Genomic DNA, 24,565 nt, shown 5'->3' with positions numbered 1-24,565 from the left:
GAATGGTCAAAAATTTTAATGGCAGATTCACTGCCCAGACCATTGCATGGAATAAGTTCACTTGGCTTTTAGTTCTAGCTCTGTTACTATCTCAGTGATCTTGAAAAAATCACTTAACTTCTTTCAGTTTACTCATTTTAAAAATAGGAATCAGAGAGAGATAATGCTGGAGAAAAAGTATGTAGAGGACAATTATATCTTGTACTCTGTGAAAATAAGGTGGTTTTTAAATAATATGAGTTAAAGAAAAGTAGCATCTTTCAAATTAGTCATCCTGAGAGTCTGTTAACCTAGTGGTACTGTCATTGCCTAGAATGTAGATCATATTCCCAGAAACTACTGTCACTGAGGCAGTTTTATACAGTGTGGTAGAATTTAGAGTCTGATGACCTAGGTTCAAGTCTCCATTGTGTTGGTACTAGCTTTCTGACCTAGACAAGTTACTTAAACATTTTAGTTTTCTATTTGTAAAGTGAAAATAACAATAATACCTACCTGCTCAAGATTGTTAGGAAAATTAAATGTGATGATGAGTGAATACTGACATATAATAAACCCTCAATAATTGTTAACTCTTATTTATAATTTCCCATAGATCTGTAATTCATACTACTGTGTCCCAATTGTTGAAGCCAAAAATCTAGGATTCAATTTCAACTCTTCTCATTTCCTTGCTCTGCAACAACCATCAGAAAGGCCAGTCAAATGTTACTTCAAAACATATTTTGAATTTATCCACTTCATCTCCACTGCTGCCACTATGGTCCAAGCCAAACCACCATCTTTCACTTTTACCTTTGCAAAAACTCTGTAACTTGCCTTAACACCTTTTTTGCTCTTACCTGATCCAGTCTTCATTTAGTAGCACCAGAGTGCTACTAAAACCATAAATTGATCATGTTGCTCACTTGCTTAACAACCTGTAGTGGCTTTTCATCATATTTAGAATAAAATTCAGATTTCTCTTAGGCCTCTCTGTTTCTCCATCCTCATCTGAACCTTTGCCACCTTGTATTCTCCAGCCACATGGACCTTCTTTACCAAACATCAGGTCATCAATGTATTTGTATTCTGAGTCCTTGGTTTTGCTGTTCCCTCTGCTCTGCCACAGGTATTTGTAGTATTGATTCTTTTATACTATTCAGACATTAGGTTGTCCCAGAGGCCTGTCCTAACTACCTAAGTGGAAGTTGCCCCTTAATATCTCTATGCTTTCTGCTTTATTTTCATCTTAGCATTCATCCTTGCCTGACATTTTCTGATTTATTTCCTGGTTATGTTACCTGAATTCCTCACTGTGAGAATAGGGACCTTATCTGTATTGTTCAAGGCTGCTTCCCCAGTTCCTAGGACAGTGTTGTATATTAGGTACTCAGTATTGTTTGGGTTATGTACAGCAAAGATACTGGTCCTTGTATTCAGAATTTATGATTTAGAGCAGAGTCAGCAAATCTTCTTAAAGGGACAGATAAGTTAGGTTTATAAACCATAAGTTCTCTGTTGCAACTACCCACTCTGCCATTGTAGCACTAAAACAGCCAGAGATAATATGTAAGTGAATTGTCATAGCTGTGTTTCAATAAAACTTTATTTAGAGAACTGGTGATGGGTCCCTGGTATATAGTTTGCTGATCTCTGGCCAGAGCACCACTGTTGCCTAGAACTTTCTGTGATGATAGAACTGTCTTTTATCTACAATGTCTAATTTAATAGCTACTAACTACATGTGGCTAATGAGTGCTTGAAATGTGGCTGGTTCAGCTGAGGAGCTAAAAATGTTTAACAACTTCACTGAAGTATAATTAACATACAATAAATTGTACAAGTTTAAAATATATAAATCAATAAGTTTTGATACATGTATACAGCTATGAAACCATTACCACAGTCAAGAGACTGAACATATTTGTCACCCCTATGTTTCCTCATGTCTGTTTCCAATCCATTTGTTCCCTCTCTGTTCCTAGGCAACTATAGGTTAATTTTCATTCTCAAGAATTTCATATAAATGAAATAATTCTATATATTCTTTTTTGCATTCTTTAATTCAGTGTAATTACTTTGTGATTCATACCTTATTTTACACATATCAATAATTCAGTTTATTGCTGATCAGTATTTGATCATATGGATAAACCACAGTTTGTTTATCCATTCACCTATTAATGGGTATTTGGTTAGTTCCAGGTTTTGGCTATACAAATGGAGCCTCTGTAACATTCATGTACAAGGCTTTGTATGGACTCAGGCTTTCATTTCTTTCAGATAAATATTTAGGTGTTTAATGGATTGGGTCATATTTTAGGTGTATGTTTAATGTAAGAAAATGTCAAATTATTTTCCTAAGTGGTTTTAATTTCTACCAGCAGTGTATAAAAGTCCAGTTTCTCCACATCTTCACCAGCACTTATTATCATTTTCATTATAACCATCCTAGAGAGTATAAAGTAGTATCTTGTTGTGGTTTTGATTTATATTTCCCTAATGACTAATTATGCTGATCATCTTATCATGTCATCCATATGTTATCTTTAATGAAGTGGCTACTCAAATATTTTGCCCAGTTTTAGGTTGTTCATTTTCTTATTATTGAGTTTTGAGAGTTATTTATATATTCTGAATTCAAAGTATTTTATCATATATGTGCTTTGCAAATGCCTTCTCCCATTCTGTGGTTTGTCATTTAATTTTCTTAACAGTATCTTTCAAAGAACAGAGTTCTTAATTTTGATGAAATGAGATTGGTAATTTTTAAAATGTAATTTTACTTCACTGTAATTTATTTGAATTTAAATTTAAATAGCCACATGTGTCTGGTGAGTACTGTATTTGACAACACAGGTTGAGAGGAAGAGGCAAAAACAATTTTAAAAGCCATTAAATAGTAATAATTTTTATTAAAGAAACAAAATGACGCTAATTTAGACAAACATGGATATGAAGGTAGACCACTTTGGCATTAGGGTGTTCAGGAGAGGCCTCTTTTGATATTTAACTCTGTTATAAGTGATGAAGAGCATGCTATAAAAAGATTCCAAGAACTGGAAGCAATTGTGCAAAGGTTCTGAGGTAGAAAAGAGCATTATGTGTTTGAGGATCTAGTTGTAGATAGTATATAAGAAGTCAGTCTCTTTATTTTAGTCACATTTAACCTCAAGCAGAATTACCTAGTTGGTTCATTCACCTTTATTTACCAGTCAGATGATTTGACTATTTCCAAAAATCTAAGATTTATCATCACTGAAGCTCTTTAAAAGAATACATAAGAGATTTGTGCATTATTTTTTAATGTGGCTTTAACATATAATAGCAGCATATAGATAACTCATTCTGGATAAAATTATGGATAATATATCCTTGAGGATATACACATTTGAACAGAAAAGTTTTTATGAAATGAAGAGGAAACACACATTAAAATAATTTTGGCTAGGGTAACTTATTTCCTATTTGACCACCCTGACCCTTTGGTTTCACATACTAATTGAAAACTCTTTAAATAAGATGGGTAATGGGATAGGGGAGAGAGACAGGCACAGAAAGTAAGTCACAGCAAAGCATTTTAAAATAGCTCCAACATTTTAAGATGTGGCAGCTGCTGTTGTGCACACTTCATTCTGTCTCTTTTGTCTACACTCTCTGGGTCCAAATCGGTTTATAGCAACTCATTCTAGAACATCCCTGAAAGCTGACTTTGGCCATGTGTGTGTCTTGTGCTGGGGTTTGAATGAAACATCTTGATGAATAAGCTTTAGTTTTATTCTTTAATACTGAGAAAAATATTATGCCTATGGTTAAACTAACATCCTACCAAATCCTTACTGGTGTTATTCAAAAAGTAAATTGCATGAAATGAAGCACAGGAGATTGTTTTTGCTGAGAGGAGGCTAAAATTATCAAAAACTGAATTAGATTGATCAGAAATGGCCTCTGTTATCACTGGTATGACCTCTGAACTTCTGACAGTACTATGTTTCTTTGTCTCTAAAATCGGGGCAATAATACATATCCAGTGTATCTCACCATTTTTTTTCTTATGGGTCAAAAGAAGAAAGTATATGAAAACACTTTCAAAAAAGTGCCACAGCCATTAGTACCTTTTACCAGGTGAAAGCAGGTGTAAAGCAAAAAAACATTCTATTTCTTTGAATTTAATACAAGAATATTTACATGCAGCCCTGGCTGGCATAGCTCAGTGGATTGAGCATGGGCTTCGAACCAAAGCATTCCAGGTTCAATTCCCCGTCAGGGCACATTCCTGTGTTGCAGGCCACGGCCCCCAGCAACTGCACATTGATGTCTCTCTCTCTCTCTCTCTCTCTCTCTCTCTCTCTCTCTCTCTCTCTCTCCCCCCCTTCCCTCTCTAAAAATAAATAAATAAAATCTTTTAAAAAATTCTAAAAAAAATAAATAAAAAACATGTATTAAAAAAAGAATATTTACATGCAAACGAGTGCATGCTATCTGTCTTACTCAGCTCAGGATGCCATAACAGTATACCATAAACTGGGGTGCCTTAAAACAACAGACATTTATTCCTCACAGTTCTGGAGGCTGTGAATTCCCATGGTCTGGATGTCAGCTAATTCAGTTCCTGGTGAGAGCCCCTCTTCTTGGCTTGCAGATATCTTTATGCTCTTTGTAACATAAGATAGGGAAAGGGAGCAAGGGAGCAAGAGGGAGAGAGAAGGAGAGGGAAGGTGAAGGGGAGGGGAAGAAGATTGGAGATGGAGCTAGATATCTCTGGTTTCTTCTCATAAGGGCACTGATCTTATCATGGGGGCACCTTTCTCATGACCTCATCTAAACCTAATCACTTTCCAAGTCTCCCCACCTGCAAATATCATTATATTGGCAGAAAATGAATTATATGAACTGAGGAAGGACACAAACATTTAGTCCATAATACTGTCCTTCAAAACAGTTACCCTTGAAGGTCATAAATATCAAATATAAGGTAGCAACTTGAGCAAAAAGATGAGTTTGCTGTTCTAATTTATAGCATAGTAATGGAAGTTTTTAAAACCTCTTTAAATGAATGCCTAACTATATGTGTTGCATATAAATTTTATATGAGGTAGTTATTATTATTATCTTACTCTTATAGAGAAAGGAACTGAGCCTACCAAGAGTACATGCAGTAAGCAACAGAGCTGGAATCTGAACCCAGGTCTTCCAACTCTGTTTTTGTTTCCAACTAGACTATACATGTATTTGTTATTATTTGTAACATAAGATGTAGGAGAGAATGGATTTGAATTGCATATAACCAGCTGAGAAAAGAACATATGTGTCTTCTGAGAAGTAATTTTATTCTTTGGGGAACAGAATCTCTACCCTCTCCACCTACCATTGAATGTCATGTTCATTATTGCCAATAAGTAAATGTATTCTTTAGGGTTCTCCAGAAAAACAGACCAATATGAGTCTCGAGTCTCGAGCCTCCAGCCTCGAGCCTCATGATCTGCCATCTGCAAGGTGGAGACCCAGGAAAGCCATGTAATTCACAACCACCTTTTCCTGAAGACAAGAAAAGATGAAATGAGACATCCTAGCTCAACAGTGAGGGGGTTGAAGGGAGGGGAGAATTCCTCCTTCCTCCACTTTTTGTTCTAAAAGACCCTTAAAGGATTGAATGATGCTTACTCACTTTGGGGGGGAACATTCTGCTTTACTGAGTGCAGCGATTCAAATACTAATCTCACTCGAAGTACCTTCACAGACATACCTGGAAATAGTGTTTAATCTGGGTACCTCATGGCCATTCAAGTTGGCACATAAAATTAATCATTCCAGTTGTTATTGACTAGCAGCAACAATGACGCAATCATTGGTCTAATTACTTTGGAAAGCTGTGAGTTTTATGCCTTGTTATCTGTCATTTTCATATGTTTTAGGTAAAGCCCTTCCATTTCAAGAGCTCTTCAGCCTGGTTTGATTTCCATGCTGATATCTTGCTTTCTGTTGGAAAGCTTGGCATATTCTCTAAACTCAAAACTATATTTCAAAGTTATGTATGGGTGCACTGAATCCAATACCTCAGATGATTCCATCATGGGAAATCATATGTGGGAAACCCAGTGGAAAATTTCTCCATTCATTAAATGTTTTGTATCCTGAATCTTGAGTATAGGAAAAACTCTTGCTTGAATAGATATTTTTACTTAAAATGTGAACACAATATTGCATTTCAACATAGCAAAATAAAAATTAACTTTTGTGATTCTGTTGATGTTCTATAAGATGAAAATTAAGGATAGTCTTTTATTGTTACACACCTGTATAAAAAGCAATTGTTAATTTTGAATATTGAGCATTCCAAGTTAATAGAAAGTTATAACTATAGACTGAAAATTCACAAGTCACAGATACCTAAAGAGTGCAGTTATTGCTTTTGGTTGAAGTGAAAATTGTTGCAAAGCAGTTTACCACTCCCTGTGATTTCACCAGTTTCCCAGGTTATGGTTTGATAAAAGGTTTGGAGGGCAAAAGGTGAAACATGTTCAGTAGACTGGAGGAAGTGAGACAACTGATAATATGCAGAAAATGAAAGCTCCAACTTTAATAATTTAAGTGTCTGATTCTTTCACATTTCTCCAGCTGTCCCAAATTTAGTGGCTGTTCTTATTAAAGACATCCTCTACCTTATAGAACCACATAAAATTTAACAAAAATATGTGATTATAAAGCTTGCCTTCCTAGAAGGTATCAGTATCTGAAAATATACTAGATTTCAATTTAAAATGCCACTAAAACATGTTATACACTATATATACACCTATATGTACATACAGTCATATTCACAGTGCTTTGAGGAAATGCAAAGGGTCTAGCACAATTAACTCCCCTTTTTGTTACAAAAATATTTATTACAAAATCATAAGCATGTAATTCTGTAACATAACAATATCACACTCAAGCACACCATATGACATTTTAGGTGAAATGTTCAAATTAAACCTATAAATTATTACACCCATATTATCCCTACCAACCATATTCAAGTAGTCATTACTTCTGCCAGACCCTGTATATACATTTTATTGTGATTTGATAAGTTTCATGACTTATACCTTTGTATCTCCAGAGCATTTGGCAGAAACCTCTGTTGTGGGCTGAATGTGTCCCCTGCAAACTCATATGTTGAAGCTCCAATCCCCAGTATGATATTATTTGGAGGTAGGGGCATTTGGGAGATAATTAGGTTAGATGAGGTCATGAGAACCAAATCCCCACATTGGTTTTAGTACCATTATAAGAGACCAAGAGCTTGCCCCACTGCCCTCTTTGTCCCCCATTTGAGTGTAGAGCAAGAAGGCAGCTATCTGTAAATCAGGAAAAGGGCCCTCACAAGAAGCCAGTCTGTGAGCACTTGGATTTCCCAGTCTCCAGAATTGTGAAAAATGTCTGTTGTTTAAACCATCCAATGTGTGTTATTTTGTTATAGTACCCTAAGCTGACTGACTACCTCTAAATAAACTTTTATTGAGCAAAAAGTTTGCTCTCTGGTTTTTTCTGTTGCTATCTCCAGTGTTCTAGATCACAGGGACTCTCCAGATTCTGATGTGTGCAGAAAGCCTGCAGGGTGAATGCTCAGTTTCATAATGGCAACTGCAGCACTTTTCTGAAGCAACCTAGGATGGAGGTAATGCTTAGTTTTACTTATGGAAGACTTAGCCACAGTGTGGGAGGCTGGAAAGGGAGGAGAGACAACAGTCTGCTGTCAGCCACCAGAAATGGGGCTTATGGGCAACACTGCGCAGTTTACTTTATAATTTTGTTTCAGTCTTATTTTCCTTATCTAGGACAAGTTTAGATTAGAAACATCCAACCCACAGCAGAAATAGCCCTATCAGCACTAAATGTCAGTGCTGTGCTGAGCAGCTTTGACCTAATTTTGATAGACAGCTGTCACATGGCACAACTGAAAGGTAAAATCTATTTTTGGATGTCTGGTCACTGGTGTGTGGACTCTGAAAATGGAATGTGCCCATATCAGCTCCTATTTCAAAGATCTGAAAAACCCAACTTCTCTGTAGCCTTTCTCTTTCCCTATTTACCTGGGTCCTAATTTATATGTAGGAGAGGTGTCTGTATTTTCTTTTACACCCCTACATTCAGCCTCTTGAATATCAGCTCGACAGTAGCCATTACTAGGTTACACTCTATCTGAATCTGGATAGGCAAAGGCCTATTTTTTTAATTCTAATTTGATATATTCTTTCACCATTATGGTTTTTGGATTTGACCACCATCCTCTGTCACTTTGCATGAGGAAAGTGAGAAGTTGCTGTAAGGCAGAGTTTCTCAGCCATTGCAGATGTATCTGATATATTCAGCCTCTTAGCCTTTAGACAGGTAGATAGGTACTGAGACAACCAGAGCATTTTTTTTGTTTATTATAGTCTGTGCCATGGATATACAAATAACATCATTTTATATGGGGGATGATGTGAAAATGTAGGGAACCCCTACCTGGAAGGGATCATGAGAGGAGGAGCATTGGCCTTGCCTACTCCAGGGTCCTCCAGGGTGGTGGGTTGTTGAAACCAGTGGCTTTGTGGAAGAAGAAAATCCAGTGAACTTGAAGGTCATAGTGATGCTCCAGAAGACTACATGGATAGGGTGGAGGCATAGAAACAAAGAATAATATATAAGGGGGGTTCTACTGTCCCCATATTTATTTACGGGCAGTACTTGTATATTCTAAAGCATTGCTCTTTATGTTACACTATCATGTGCTTTCCATGTCAGAGGACTTTCATGTATATAATCTTAATTCAGTTCTTTGTGGTAGGTTGGATGGTTATGTCATTTTACAGAGAGGACTCTGAGAACTTAAGTGATAAAATCAGGGTCCAGAATTTAGCCCCATGCCCATTTTTCTACATTATATTGATTCTCATATTTATTATTTCATAGTGGTTGTATCACAGAAAGAGGAAGTATAGCCAAAAGTAAAAATGTATCTTTCTTAGCCTCAGAAAACAAGTTGTATTCCTTTATAGTAGTCTATGTTGTGATGATATTTGTTTTAACGAAATGTTCAGAGGGATTCTGGATGGGATGATTATGAGTAAATAGAAGATCTTACTCATCAGAGACCAAACTGACAATAGTGAGAAGCTTTAGTTCACCCAGTGGTCAGAACATTTTTGTGATAATAGGGCCTCAGAAGCAAGGTACAAGGTTAAGAATAATTTTCTTGTTCCTTTGTGGAGCCAGTGTGTTTGAGTTATATATCCACAAATAAATGCTGCAGTCATGTAGGAAGACAAGAAATGGTACAGACTAGCCACAGAAGGATAAATAGTCAAATTTGAATAAGCTATTTTACAAATGTGAGTAAGTATTTTTTTGTGGATTTGAAACTATATTTATAGAGTATTTATAAGCTTTCATCAAAGGCTTTATTTTAATTGTACGCTAACTTTAAATGTTTGAAAATGACTTCATTACATTTGACTTAAATTCAACTGCAGTGCTTGAATATTTCTTCAAAAAGTGACTGGAAAAAAAAGTATGAAAAAATGCACCTGACTTAAATCTTTCATCCTGTTCTTTTCTTTTGATAGGCTTTTTTCCCTTTAATCTAAACTAAGAATAACCAGATTCAGAGTGATTTAGAGGTATCAAAAATAATACTGTATCTCTTGATTGACATGAAGTTAAATTTCCAATGAGAGATTTCATCTAGGTTTTTATGTAAACAATGTTATCTGAGTTGTTGAAAACAGAAGAAAAAAACTTTTTTCTGCAGTGACCTATTTACAACCACATTTTCCTACATAGGCACACTATGTTACCAACTTAAACTCTCAGATACAGTCAGTGTTCATTCATTGACTTAACACACAGGCATTGAGAATTTACTACATGGAAATACTAAGTAGGGCACTGGAAGAGTGGGGGAGAAATGGTGGCAAATCACAACAGGCAGCCGGCTATATTCCTCAGATCCCTGAGGAATTTAAATGGGCAGCCACTCAAACATTTAGTACAAAAACATGTTGGACCAAAAGCACATAAATAAGTTCCATCCTTATGCATTATACTTCAGATGATTGTTATACAAATAAAGGAAATTATAGCTTCTGTTTATGAACCAGTTTGCTGGGATGGAGCCCAATGATTTAGGAATTTGGTAGTTAGGATATTTTAATAGTTTTATTGAGATAAAACTCACTTACCATACAGTTCACCCACTGAAAGTATACAATTCAATGGTTTTTAGTACATTCACAGAATTGTGTATCCATCACCATAGTCGATTTTAGAAAAACCCCAAAAAGATTCACCATACCCCTTCGCTATCACATCCCAATCCCTTTATCTTCCCAAATCCAGGTAAACACTAATCTAAGTTTCTGTGGATTTGTTTATTCTGGATATTTCACATAAATGGAATCATATAATATGTGGTCCTTTGGGATTGACTTCTTTTAATTAGCATAATGTTTTCAAGAGTCATTCATGTTGCACACATATCAGTACTTCTGTTGCCAAGTAATATTTCATTTTACGTATATACCACATTTTATTTGTTCATCAGTCAATGTACATTGGAGTTGTCTCCACTTTTTGACTATTGTGAATAATGTTGATATGAACATTCATGTTTTACTCTGGATGTGTTTCTATTTCTCTTGTATGTACCTAAAGAGGAATTGCATGATCATCTAGTAACTGTGTTTAGCCATTTGTAAAACTTCCCAACTGCTTTCAAAGTGACAGCACCATTTTACCTTTCCCACCAGCAGAAGAAATTTAGATTAGAGACACGATTGGAGGATGTGGAGTGCACTATGTTCACATCCTTGTCAGCAATTGTTATTTGGGTGTCTTTTCTATTATAGTCATCCTGATGAGTATAAAGTAGTATTTCATGGTTTTGATTTGCATTTCCCTGATGGCTAATAATGTTAAACATCTTTTCATGTGCTTATTGGCTATTGCATATCTTCTTTGGAGAACTGTCTTCTCAGATCTTTTGCCCATTTTTAAATTGGCTTGTCTTTATTGAATTGTAACAGTTCTTTATATAGTTTAGATACAAATCTCTAATGAATGGCAGAAATTTTCTCCCATTTTGTGGGTCTTCTTTTCACTTCTTAATAGTGTCCTTTGAAGCACAGAAGTTTTTCATGTTGTTGACAGTCATGTCTAATTTATGTTGTTTTTTCTTTTGCTTGTGTTTTTGGTATCATGTCTAAGAAATGATTACCTAATCTAAAATCACAAATATTTTTGCCTGTGTTTTCTTCTAGAATTTTTATAGTGTCTGCTCTTGCTTTTAAATTGTTGAACCATTTTGAGTTAAATTTTGTATGTGGTGTGAAGTAGGAGTCCAACTTCATTCTTTTGCATGTGGGTAGCCAGTTGCCCTTGCGCCATCTATTGGCAAGTAATTAAATTTATCATCAGACAAATGCTTACTGTGTAGCTCTAAGTGGTAAAAATCAACACTGTGTCAAAAGATGTAGTTTGCAGTGTGCAAGAATGACTCTTACAGTCCTGTTAAGAGTCATGTTTACATTTCCTTAATGACAGCATTCCAGCAGAGTACCCAAGTTTTGTACGTTTGCTTGCTTGTTTGTTTTTCTGTGTGTGTATTTGAGGATAGTGGTATAGATGTAGAGGATAGGTGGATTTTAAAATTGTGCCAGTCTACTGTGCTTTGGGAATGAAAAGTAGGCCTGCTATAGTGTGTAGAGTTCCAGCAGATCATTGTAGGAAGGTGGGAGGTAGTTTGGGAAGAAGACATAGCCCCTGCTTTCTAGAACCATGCAGAAAAATAAATGGCTGTAACTGAAGCATGATATGTAGAGCAAGGTAGGAACATAAGAAATTGAAAATATAGTTAATCCCGAGATTAAGAGAGTGTTGAAGTGGAAAGCACCTTGCAGATTAGCTGGTAATGTTGCTAGAGTTTTGTGTTATTGAAATACAAAAAAAACACAATTAATTATAGACATTTGTTTCTTATGTTCAATTATGATCTCTATTCATTTATTCTTTTGTAAGATTAGGTTTTTTGAGTCTCCCAAACTCTTTTTATGTGGCCAACATCATCCTAATTCCAAAACCAAATAAAGACACAACAAAGAAAGAAAACTTCAGGCCAATATCACTGATGAACATTGATGCTAAAATCCTCAACAAAATACTGGCAAACTGCATCCAACAATACATTAAAAAGATCATACACCATGACCACGTGGGATTCATTCCAGGGATGCAAGGATGGTTCAATATTTGCAAGTCAGTAAATGTAATACATCACATAAACAAAAGCAAAGACAAAAACCACATGATCATATCAATTGATGCAGAAAATGCATTTGACAAGGTACAGCACCCATTCATGATAAAAACACTCGGCAAAGTGGGAATAGAGGGAGCATTCCTCAAAATAATAAAGGCCATATATGAGAGACCTTCAGCCAACATCATACTCAATGGCCAAAAAATTAAAATCTTTTCCACTAAGATCAGGAACAAGACAAGGCTGTCCACTTTCACCACTTCTATTCAATATAGTACTGGAAGTTTTAGCCACAGCAATCAGACAAGAAAAAAGAAATAAAAGGCATTCAAATCGGAAAGGAGGAAACAAAACTGTCACTGTTTGCAGATGACATGATAGTATACATAGAAAATCCTATAGACTCTACCAAAAAACTGCTTGACCTAATAAATGAATTTGGCAAAACAGCGGGATACAAAGTCAATATCCAGAAATCAAAGGCATTTCTGTACACCAACAATGAAACAGCAGAAACAGAGATCAAGGAAAAAAATCCCATTTGAAATAGCAAAAAGAAAAATAAAATATCTAGGAATAAACCTAACCAAAGTGGTAAAAGACCTGTATTCAGAAAACTACACAACACTGAAGAAAGAAATCAAGGAAGACAAAAACAAATGGAAACATATACCGTGTTCCTGGATTGGAAGAATTAATATCATCAAAATGTCCATACTACCCAAAGCAATTTACACATTCAATGCAATTCCTATTAAAGTACCAATGGCTTATTTCACAGACATAGAACAAACACTTCAAAAAATTTATATGGAATGATAAATGACCCCGAATAGCTGCTGCAATTTTTGAGAAAGAAGAATAAAGTAGGAGGGATCACAATACCCGACACTAAACTATACTACAAGGCCACTGTAATCAAAACAGCCTGGTACTGGCATAAAAACAGGCACATAGACCAATGGAACAGAACAGAGAGCCTAGAAATAAGCCCAAATCTCTATGGTCAATTAATGTTTGACAAAGGAGGCAGCAACATAAAATGGAATAAAAATAGCCTCTTCAACAAATGGTGTTGGGAGAACTGGACAGCCACGTGCAAAAACATGAAACTTGAGCACCAACTTACACCATATACAAAAATAAATTCAAGGTGGATAAAAGACTTAAATATAAAACGTGACACCATTAAATTCCTAGAAGAGAATGTAGGCAGGAAAATCTCAGATATTTCACAAAGAAACTTTTTTCCTGACTTGTCCCCTAGAGTAAGGGACATAAAGGAAAGAATAAACAAATGGGACCTCATCAAAATTAAAAGCTTCTGCACAGCCAAAGAAAACAGTATCAAAATTAAAAGAGAACCAACTGTATGGGAAAACATATTTGCCAATGATACCTCAGACAAGGGTTTAATCTCCAAAATATATAAAGAATTTACAAGACTGCACTCCAAGAAGACAAGGAATCCAATGAAAAAGTGGGCAAAGGACTTGAACAGACACTTCTCCAAGGAGGACATACAGAAAATCCAAAGACACATGAAACGATGTTCAATATCGCTAGCTATCAGAGAGATGCAAATTAAAACCACAATGAGATACCACTTCACACCAGACAGAATGGCCATCATAAACAAGGCAACAAACAACAAGTGTTGGAGAGGTTGTGGAGGAAAGGGGACCCTAGTTCACTGCTGGTGGGACTGCAGACTGGTAAAACCACTATGGAAAGCAGTATGGAACTTCCTCAGAAAACTAAAAATGGATCTGCCTTTTGACTCTGCAATTCCACTGCTGGGACTCTATCCTAAGAATACTAAAACACCAATTCAAAAGAGCCTATGCATCCCAATGTTCATAGCAGCACAATTTACAATAGCTAGATGCTGGAAGCAACCAAGATGCCCATCAGTAAATGAATGGATCAAAAAACTATGGTACATTTACACAATGGAATTCTGTGCAGCAGAAAGAAAGAAGGAGCTCCTATCCTTTGCAACAGCGTGGATGGAGCTGGAAAACATTATGCTTAGCGAAACCAGCAAGGCAGTGAAAGACAAATACCATATGATCTCACCTTTAACAGGAAGCTAAATAACAAAACAAAGAAATAAGCAAAATATAACCAAAGACACTGAAATAGAGGACAGGCTGATGGTGACCGGAGGGGAGAGAAGAGGAAATTTAACGGGACAATGGGAAGGGTTCACAGGAACAAACTTAAAGGACACATGGTCATAAACTAAGGGGAGGGTGGTAATGGGAGGGAAGTGGGGGGGTGGGAGGGGGGGACAGGATTGGGAGTAAAAAGGAGAAAACTGTATTAGAACAATGATTAAAATAAAAAAATAAAATAAAATAAAGAAGCTAATCTGAAAAAAAAAAGAATAGGTTTTTTGCTTTCATTACAGAAGAGACAGCTTAGAAAATCAAAGATCTAACTTCTGTCTAGTATTCATGGTCTACTTTCCTAATAAATGCCTGCTAGTAAAAAACCCCAGTAGTTTTAAAATTTTAATTACTATTTATTTCCTTTTATAACTTTTTCCAAGTTCCCTCTCATCCTTCCTATTTAGGAGTGGAGGAATAAATAGAGGCTATTTATGTTTGTTTATTTTTTTTTTTAGCTCTATAAAACTCTTGTTTAATTTTTGGGGCTGCATAAGACCAGGTAAATAGTATGATATCAAGAAAATTGTTCACAAAAGGTTAATGCAATTGAATTTTTGCCTAGTGTATAGTTTATCAATTTAGAAAATAATATTACCTTTTAAAAATATTCAGTTTCAGAATGGCATGCAATATTTTGGGGGTCATCTAGATATTAACATTAAGAACTTGGACATTCTGAACACTGTAGATTTTGATTTTTAAGGTCACAAAGAAAACATGCAGTTTTAAACCTTCTTTCTGTGTCCTGTGAAGCAAAGAATCATAGTTTTCACTGTTACTGAACAACTGTATTATTTTTTGGTGCTAATACAACATAGTCTCAACCTATCCTGATAAGTTTGTACTAATATACATTTGTGAGATAATCAATGGCTTCATTCTATTTCCATGCATTGCATTTCACACAGTTATTATAAACAGAAAGAACATCCAAGTCTTTATTGCCTGAGAATAGATTCTTTGATGTGTGAAATTGTTTAAAAATCATTATTGGCCCTGTGTTTCACAATGGTTAGGAGCAAAAGAAAGAGGTCTGGCCCTGGCTGGTGTGCCTCAGTTGGTTGTAGTGTTTTCCATACGCTGAAAGGTTTTGCATTTGAAATCCTAGTCAGGGCACATGTCTGAATTTCTGGTTCAATCCTCAGTCAGGGCATGTACAGGAGGCAACCTATGGCAACTAATTGATGTTCTTCTCTCACATCAATGTCTGTCTGTTTGTCTCTCCTTCCACCCCCATCCCCTTTCTCTCTAAAAGCAATGAAAACATGTCTTTGTGTGGGGATAAAAAAAAGAGATCTGTGTATTTTGAATGAATTAATAGATAAATTTATTTATTAATCCCTCATATTGGCAACTCTTAAGACTTATTACTTACAAGAGAAGTGAATCCTCTGAATTCTAAATGTGTGATGTAGGTATTGTTTATTTTCTTGCAAATCCAGGGTGAGTCTTTGGTGGACACTTATTATGAGAATATCAGAAATAGAAGGCACCTGTGAAACTATATGTAGTTGAAATTTTCTTTTTCTAGATAAGGAAGTGGAGGCCTAGAAAAGTGACTGGATTGCTTTGAGTTGCATATCTCATTAGTGGTAAATTAAGTTTCATTACTAACAATAGGATCTCAAAAATAATATTCTGCCTGTAGTTTGAGTGCATTCTCCTGAATATGGGTTTGCTGGATTAGGTAGAAACACTCCATTTGACTCCTCATACATCAGACAATGTTACAACCAAGAAAACACAGCCTGATTACTACATATGAAATGATCCTCTATGTTAGAGCTCTATGAAAAACCATTTTAAAAGCATCTGTGCAGAAGAAAATATGTCACCCCTCTTTGATTATCCATTCTCATGTTTAACAGCCATCACTTCAGAAATATTTTTTTATACCAGAAGGTTTCATATTTGGGTTTCAGAATCACTAAGGAATCCATATTATGTGGGTTTCTGAACACCCTGAAATTATGTGCTTAATTTAGTTCATAGCTTTTATAAATTTCTCAAAGAACCACTACCCAAGATCAACTTGGATTCCTAGTCTACAGTTTAGCAGTTTCTTTTTGCCTTATCTTCCTTGGAAGATACTTCCTATCCTCTATATTGTAACTCTACATTAATTTGGAGATTATTAATGTTTCCAAATAAAGAATTTCAGATCAGTTTAACTTTTCTTATAGGCTCCTTTTTTCCTCCACATTTTAAATCATTTTTATGGCTATCTTTTGAATACTTTCCAAATTCTTGGTAAACCTGAAAGCCAAGGAGCTTAGAATTAGAACTTATATATTAATGAAGATCTAGTTTAGGAGCTTGGATCTGCTGACAGTGAGTGGTTTCTTAGGGTTAGGGGCAGTAGAAATAAGACTGAGGAGCTAGGTCCATAAATGCACCCCCCTTCAAGGTAGTCTGGCAGACCCTCACAGTCAAGAGCGTCAGAAGGTGAAGGCCCCAGGTTAATCTTAAAAGGATTAGACATATTATTTCAAAGTTCAAAGCATAGTAAGCAAGCAGATCCTGAATATAGGTGTTGGGATAATGAGCAGGAAGCAAGCCCAGATGTGAAGGTGACACAGAATCCAGCAGAAAATCTACATATGAACAAACTGTCACTTTTCTTAGTAAAAATCAATGCAGTCTTCCATTATTGACACTCTTCACTGGGAAAGGGTATTGTCTTCCAGATTTCCCTTCACCTATAACGTTCACAGTCCCACTAGCCTCCAGATGTTAGATTCCTGTGACTTACGATGCCAAGAGGTGTGGCTAATGGAAACAGTGGGGTGAGGTTTACAAGCTATAATATGTGAAGTAGGTTATTAAAATTACTGGGGTGGGAAGGGATTATAGAACTCTGATGAAACTATGGATGGGCTTTCTTTCTAGAAGAAAGGCACCAAATACTCATACATATTGTACAAATAATTTTATACAATCTAACCTGTCTTGAAACTGATTCATGGTTGTTAACTGGTTGAGAAATGTGTTATTCTGTATTATCTGCTTGTTTCCTGTCCTTTATTAATGTTTTATATAATTGTTTCATTTGCTATCTGAGCTATGCTGGGGAGGTTTGGGCATGCAGTGTCCACATGTGAGCCAAAAGATTAACAGGGGAAGCAGCAACACTGAGGCCACGGCATTGGTGACACCAGTACTTCAGAAGATATCCTTGCGGGGCATGGTGAATTTGGGGGTGAGGACTGTGCCAAAGAAGTCTACCATCCCCTTCTCACTGGGTAATTCTACCTCTGTTCCTATGCTACGGTCTAGGTTTTATTTAGGCAGCTAAGTAGCCATGACTTTATGAATCATGTAATGCAATACTGATACTGAACTGGTTAGTCGTGTATGGTTCTTAATGGAGTGTAGCATCCAGTTCCCAAGCATGGATGGCCTAGACCCTCAGGCAGTGGGTGAGACCTCTGGCCAAGGTAGGGTGGGAGGGTAGAGCAGGAAGAATGACTTTGGTAAGACATCCTGAACTTTACTCATGGCTCTTTGTGACTGTTGTTAATTTTACTCATCCATGCTCACTGGCAGGCCCTCTTACTCTATCTAGATTTATTAAATATATAATTGCATTTAGAGAGTAATTATATGGATAATTCAAGCTAAATAAAACTTCATTTACCACAAATTGAAGGTCCTCTGAAACAGAATACCTGATCTATCTAGTTAATTCTATATTTGTAGAATACCTAGAAAAGGGGGGAAAAGCCCTTTTTTATTTTTTAAGATTTTATTTATTTATTTTTAGAGAGAGGTGAAGGGAAGAAGAAAGAGTGGGAGAGAAACACTGATGTGCAAGAGAAACATCAATCGGTTACCTCTCTCATATCCCCAACTGGGGACCTGGCGCACAACCCAAGCATGTGTCCTGACTGGGAATTGAACCAGTGACCTTTTGGTTTGCAGGACGATGCCCATCCCACTGAACTACACCAGTCAGGGAAAATGTCTTGTTTTTGTTTTTGCTTTAAATTATAGTAAAAAAAATATATTTGAAGAAGGTATTTCCAAATCTGTAAGTATTTAAAGGGTCTGTTAAATGAATAAGAATCTAGTCTCCATCTTTTGCTTTTACTGTTTTTCCTGTTCCTCCTGTTACCTGATCTCTTCAAATTCTGTCTATTCTTGAAAACCAGTTTGGGGCCTCCCCTTCCAATAATACAGATAGTAGAACCTACTTTGATGACATTTAGGAGTATAAATGAGATAATCCCATTCTGCCTTTAGCATAGGGCCCAGCACATAATAAGCGTATGTATGCTAGCTGAAAAAGATGGTAATTGTTATGATAATGCATTTTCCAAATACTCTGGTCAGCATTTGACCTTATTCTCAGACCATAAAATACTTACTTTCTATACTACTTTTTGATACTAGCTTCCTAGTTTAGATGTTGTTATTTTATCTTCGTAATGAGATTACAAACTTCTTCATAGGCAATATAAAACTTGCTGAATTCAGTTGAAAATTGACATTCACTTTCTCTACAAGCCCCATGGTCTTATTTTGATTCTTTTTCTCAACAGAAAATGAAAACGCTAGCAGAAAGGAGGAGGAGTGCACCCTCTCTTATCTTGGATAAAGCCCTACAAAAACGGCCTAGTACCAAGTAAGTGAAAAACTTTGTATCATACATTTTATATGTGCTGCATCTTTTTTACGTGTGAGGTTGTTTACTTACTTGTTTTTTATCAGCATCAGAATTCTGTTTAATGATAGAAAATAGGACTGCTGTTCTGAGGTTATGAATAAGGCTAATTCTTTCTGTGAATCATAAAGCATTTTAGAGCTGGCACATCTGATCAATTGTTTTAAAATTTATTCTCAAGTGGATCCCACATCACATAGTACACAAAAATACAAGTTCTACACACTGTTAAAGTTTATTTATAAAATAATTAGAAATTGGAATACTAAAATACGAGTTATTTTAACCACCATACATTTTTGGTTATACACAAGCCTTTGCCTAGTTCTCTGTCATAAAATGATGCCTATGCATGGTTATAAGACAAATTTTCTGCCAATTGTAGATATGAAGAAAGATTAAGATTATTGAAAATGGGTGGAACTGGAGAGCATTATGCTAAGTGAAATAAGTCAGGCAGTGAAGGACAAATACCATATGACCTCACCTGTAAGTGGAACCTAGTCAACAAAACAAACAAGCAAGGAAAATATAACCAGAGACATTGCAATTAAGAACAAACTGACAGTAACCAGAGGGGTATGTGGGGGGGGGCGGATAATGGAGGGAAGGGAGGAAGGGTTTTCAGGAACAATTATAAAGGACATGTGGACAAAGCCAAGGCGGGGTGAAAGCAGGGGAAGGAGGTGGGGGTAGCTGGGGTGGAGGGGAAGTGGAAGGGGGTAAATGCAGATGACTGTACTTGAACAATAAAATAATTAAAAATAAGAAAATAAAAAGTAAGGGATGTTGATTTCTTTTAGCCATTATTGGTTAAATTAATTAGTGAATTCATTAGTGAAAATTGAAGTGGAAAAACAAGCTAATATCTAGTGAAATGGTCATGTTACCTAATGAGGCTGAATACTATTTCAATGGACATTTTAAGAATATTACAATGTGTAGAAATTGAATGGATATTCAATCATTAACTTATTCATTAATTTTAAAATGGTATTGTAATTCAGAAGTTATATGTTCAAAGGAATCCTGTAATGATATTCTACTAATCTGTGAATCCTTTTATGTAAATAGAAATCCTTATCACCTTTATTTAAAGTGAGGGTACATCTGATATTTCTATGAATTATGTGCTAATTTAACACATAAAATCTATATAGAAGCATGGTATTTTTTCAATGCCAAAAAATAAATTATATAGCTAAATCCCAGTCAGTGAAACTTTCAAAATACTCAGTACTCAGCAAGTTCTGAGACTTAGGCAGCCCCCTACCTGCCCCCCCCCCCAAATACACATGCTATAGTCATTGGGTGATCAGGAAATGTGAATTACTTTCAATAGAAGCCTAATAAAAATTTAATTAGGAAGATACTCTTCTCCCAAATAAACAAACAACATAGTAATACATTTCAGTACCATATTTAAATAACCTTTAGATTATTTGCCTGTGTGCATGTCTTTGCATTAGTATGGATAAAAGAGAATGATTATAGGTTCACAATTTGACCTTGATTGCCTAGAAAACTCAGGAGAAAGTATTTTTTAGAGGAAGTAGAGAGGGGAGGCAGAATTATCAGTATAACTGTCTTTAATTCTACTATGTATGCAAAAATAGCTTTATTATTTACTTTTTTAAAAAGCAGAAACAGTTTAAGGTAAAATTTCTTACTAGAAGCTTCTGGGTTGGATGAATGCGAGGCTTTTCAATTAAAGTAGTCTTTACTTCAGAGAAGCTTTAGCCTGAGATCAGAGGTCAACAGTGACCAGTCTACTGCTTAACCCAGGGCAAGCATCTGTAACAGTGCAACTGTAGGCATTGAAAGCTCATACAGACCAGTGGTTCTCAACAGGGGGGTACTCATCTTTAGGGGGCATTTTGAAATTTTGTACAGCTTTTGAGTTTGTCCCAAGGATTTAGTAGGCAGTGGCCAGAGATGCTAGACAATCATGTAATGCACAGGACATCCTACATAACAAAGAATTGTGTGGTTACTGCATAGCTTTTGGATGTCACATATAGGGCATATTTGTGAAGGAGGGAAAACCTTTAAATAATTATCCATGCCTATAACTTAACTCTTTATATAGAAATACTAAGTGTTTTATATACTTTTGTATAGTTTCAAAAATCACTAAAATTTCCAGAAATGCAGCTACCTTGTATATCAAGAGATTATTGTACTTTGTATTCTTTGAAACCATTTCAGAAAATCACCTGGTTTTATTTCAGTTTCCTGTACTTGTTGCATGGAATGATTTCTTATCCTACTTCTCTTAAATTTAAATATGTTAATTAGAAGTAGGTATAAGTCCCTGATCACTTCATTGTCTTTTAGTATACTCATGCCTGAGCATATACATATTGAAATACATAATTTATTATTAATTACTTTCATTTCATTTGCTTTTATGTTATTGTTAGGGTATTTTATTGATATGTTTTCATTTCAAGATGGAAAAGGAGGAATTAGAGTAAGTGTATATGCATAGACTTTTACATAAAAAGAGGGGCATATGGTTTAATAGGATTGAGAACAACTGAAACAGATGAAACAGCAGGTTAGAGAAAATGCTAACACTTGTCTGACTTCCTGAGATTGTTTTAAGTTCGAGAACGAGTATGATAATGTGCAGTCATCTCCTGTCTCCTCATCACCTCTGCAATAATTGGTACTTACGTTAGAGCCAGTTTCCCAAATTCCTGCCTCAGAAATATGATAGGGTTTTAGTCAAAGTAATTGCAGCAAAAAAAACTTAATTTTAAGTTGTATATATTTTAATCTTCAGTCTATTTCCTGTGAGTTTCTCTGAGTCAGTAATATGAGTACACAGTGCTGGGGAACAGGACCTTTACCTATCTTATAGAAATGATGTTTTTACTCTATGTAGTGTTGGTGGTTAATGTATATGCCTACCTACCCCCTCACCCAAAAAACTGTTGGGTGTTGTATGTATACAAAATATTTTCAAGTAAAATAATTCCAGGATTGGAAAGAACCTTAAAGGTCAACTAGTCCAGTAGTTTCTAAGTCAGTATTCTGCTGTGGGACCCAGGCACATTATTAAAAAATTATTCATAATAAAATAATGCTTTGTACATACCTGATGTGCAACTAGTATTTGTGGGATGAATTAGTGAATGAGCTACTGACTCCATTTTCAAACGAAAACAGGAGTTTAATAAGTTAGTTTCTGACAGTAATTTGACTTTTCCTGCCCTCCTTTAAGTAGTCAATACATAAGGGACTTTCCTTTTTTATTGGTATTATTTGTGAAATTCTGGCTAAGGAAAAAGGGAGATTCCTTTTAACAACATAATTCTGAGTTATTATTAGGAAGTTATTTCAGCAGCAAAATACCACAAGAACTCATGTATGTGGTCTGGAAGTACCACATATGTTGGCATTCTTATGATAGTTTATCATTGTTTACTTAAGGATAAATTCAAACTTTCCCTCCAGAAATTCACTTGTTCTGATATGGTATTCAGCTCATCTTATAAAAATTATACAAAAATGTACCCACTTTTATTTAAAATTACAATCTGTTAACACTTCTAAGTTGGTATTTACCTATCTCCGTCCTTACCTCCAAATTAGTTTCTTGTGTCTGTGCTGTTTGCAAGACCTTGTGCTAGGTACTTTAAGTACATTACCTTTTAAATCTCTGCTTGCTGCTACTGAGAGGAGGAAAAGACAATGCCAGAGAAGCCCTAGAATGAGGCAGAAGGGGCTTTGTCTGCCTTCAAATGCTGGCACTCCATCCTGACCTTCTGTGTGGCCTCAGATAAATTTTAATCTGTTTTCCTCAGTAAAAAATATTAATCTAAGGCTTGCATTATAGAGTATGAAATGAGAAAATAACTGAGGATGCTTAGAAGATTAACTTGATTATTAGTTTCCTTTTTCCTTTCCTTGGATATATTTCATTTTCAAGCTTTGAACATCCTGACTCATCCAGAGAAATCAAGTTTGATAATGAAAAGCACCTACTTTATCATCACAGCTTTGTATAACTAAAAGTTACTCATTGAGCCTGTCTCATTATATAGTGGAAATTGTGTCACTGACTTGCCCTAAGTCACATAACTAATTCAGCATTAGAGACAGGACTACAAACCCAGGTTCTTGGTCTTGATGAAATATTCTTTGCATTATGCAAGCAAAAGCTGTATGATATAATGTATAAGAGCGTGGATTCTAGAGCCAAATTGCCAGGTTTGAATCTCAATACTGCCCTTTATTAGCTGTGTGATCTTGGGTTAACTTTTTAAATCAGGGATAATAAAGAAGACTACCTCATAAGGTTGTAAGGAAGAATAAGTAGGTCTTACATGTGTAGAGTAGTCTGTGGTCCATAATCTATGCTACATGTATAAAGGCTATACATTTTTATTACTAGTGATAGTAGCAGTAGTAACAACGTAAGTAAAAATACGCATTTTCCTGGTAGATTCTTCCCATTGCAGATGGGAAATAAAAAATATGAAAGATGCCATCTGGAAGCCAGCTAGACTCTAATATTAAATTCATTTTAATAAGACAATTATATCTAGGTCTTGCCTGAAGCAAGATTAGCTCAGAACATTTTGGATTTATTCCTGATAGACCCTGACAACTCTTGAGGTTTCCCTAGGATGAAGTCCAAAGTATGTCTAGAATGATTCTGGGAAATAAGAGCTTGAGACACAGAGGATTGACCTGTTTTGATTGACCACTTAAGATGAAGAGGCTCTAGGAGATTCCTGTGTGCCAAAGCTATGAACCAAGATTAGACACACAGAGAATTTTCTGGCAAGGATGCTATGGTGAGAGGCCACATTAGAAGACATTGGAGAACTAGGAAAGCAGCTGTTTGGTAACTGGCTTGTACTTTTTTTTTTGTCAGTTCATTCCTATTGTTCCTGACTACACACATACCCCCATGCCAACATTGTCATAGTCAGACTATCCTCCATTATGTGCTAAAAATTCCTCCTTATTCCATTTCCTTTTGTTTCTGTCTTGTTAGCATCATAATTTTAATATAAGTCTAAAGTAGATAACTTACCATACTTACAAATGAAAGGAGAACATTTGTACTTCAAGGTAGTTTAGTGAGGATTGTGGTCAAATCTTGTTTAAGAGAATGAAAAAATGCCTCCTGTGAAGGTTGAGTGTGAACTTTTCAGATATGGTAATTGGAATGAACTGGATCCCCTCCTAAAAGCTGCTCTTATGCTGAGTTACCATAACTCTACTCTAAGGTAATTATGGTAACTTTGATATACCGTATTTTGCTGTGTATAAGGTGTACTTGTTGCCCAAATTTCTGAGGGAAAAATAAAGATGTGCATTATACATGGGTAGTACTAATGCCATATCTGTACAAATATTTTTAATTATTTTATTTATGCTTATTCATTAAAGGTATAACTCTAGAAAGCAATAACAATATCCATATGCAAAATAATACCATGGAAT

General features: G+C 35.7%; 1 protein-coding gene across 3 annotated transcripts in view; it reads left to right on the top strand.

Moving 5' to 3' along the window:
* Nucleotides 1-24,565, top strand: part of ARHGAP20 (Rho GTPase activating protein 20) — a 132,413-nt gene that overhangs the window by 2,718 nt on the left and 105,130 nt on the right. For all 3 annotated transcript variants that reach the window (XM_045840059.1, XM_045840039.1, XM_045840049.1), the window contains exon 2: nucleotides 18,981-19,063. In XM_045840059.1, the coding sequence (XP_045696015.1) occupies nucleotides 18,981-19,063 (83 nt within the window). The remainder of the gene's footprint in view (nucleotides 1-18,980; nucleotides 19,064-24,565) is intronic.

Source organism: Phyllostomus hastatus, unplaced genomic scaffold (assembly GCF_019186645.2).
Source record: "Phyllostomus hastatus isolate PE091 unplaced genomic scaffold, TTU_PhHast_1.1 phas_contig_113, whole genome shotgun sequence".
NCBI lineage: Eukaryota > Metazoa > Chordata > Mammalia > Chiroptera > Phyllostomidae > Phyllostomus > Phyllostomus hastatus.
This window is presented reverse-complemented; position numbering and strand designations above follow the sequence as displayed.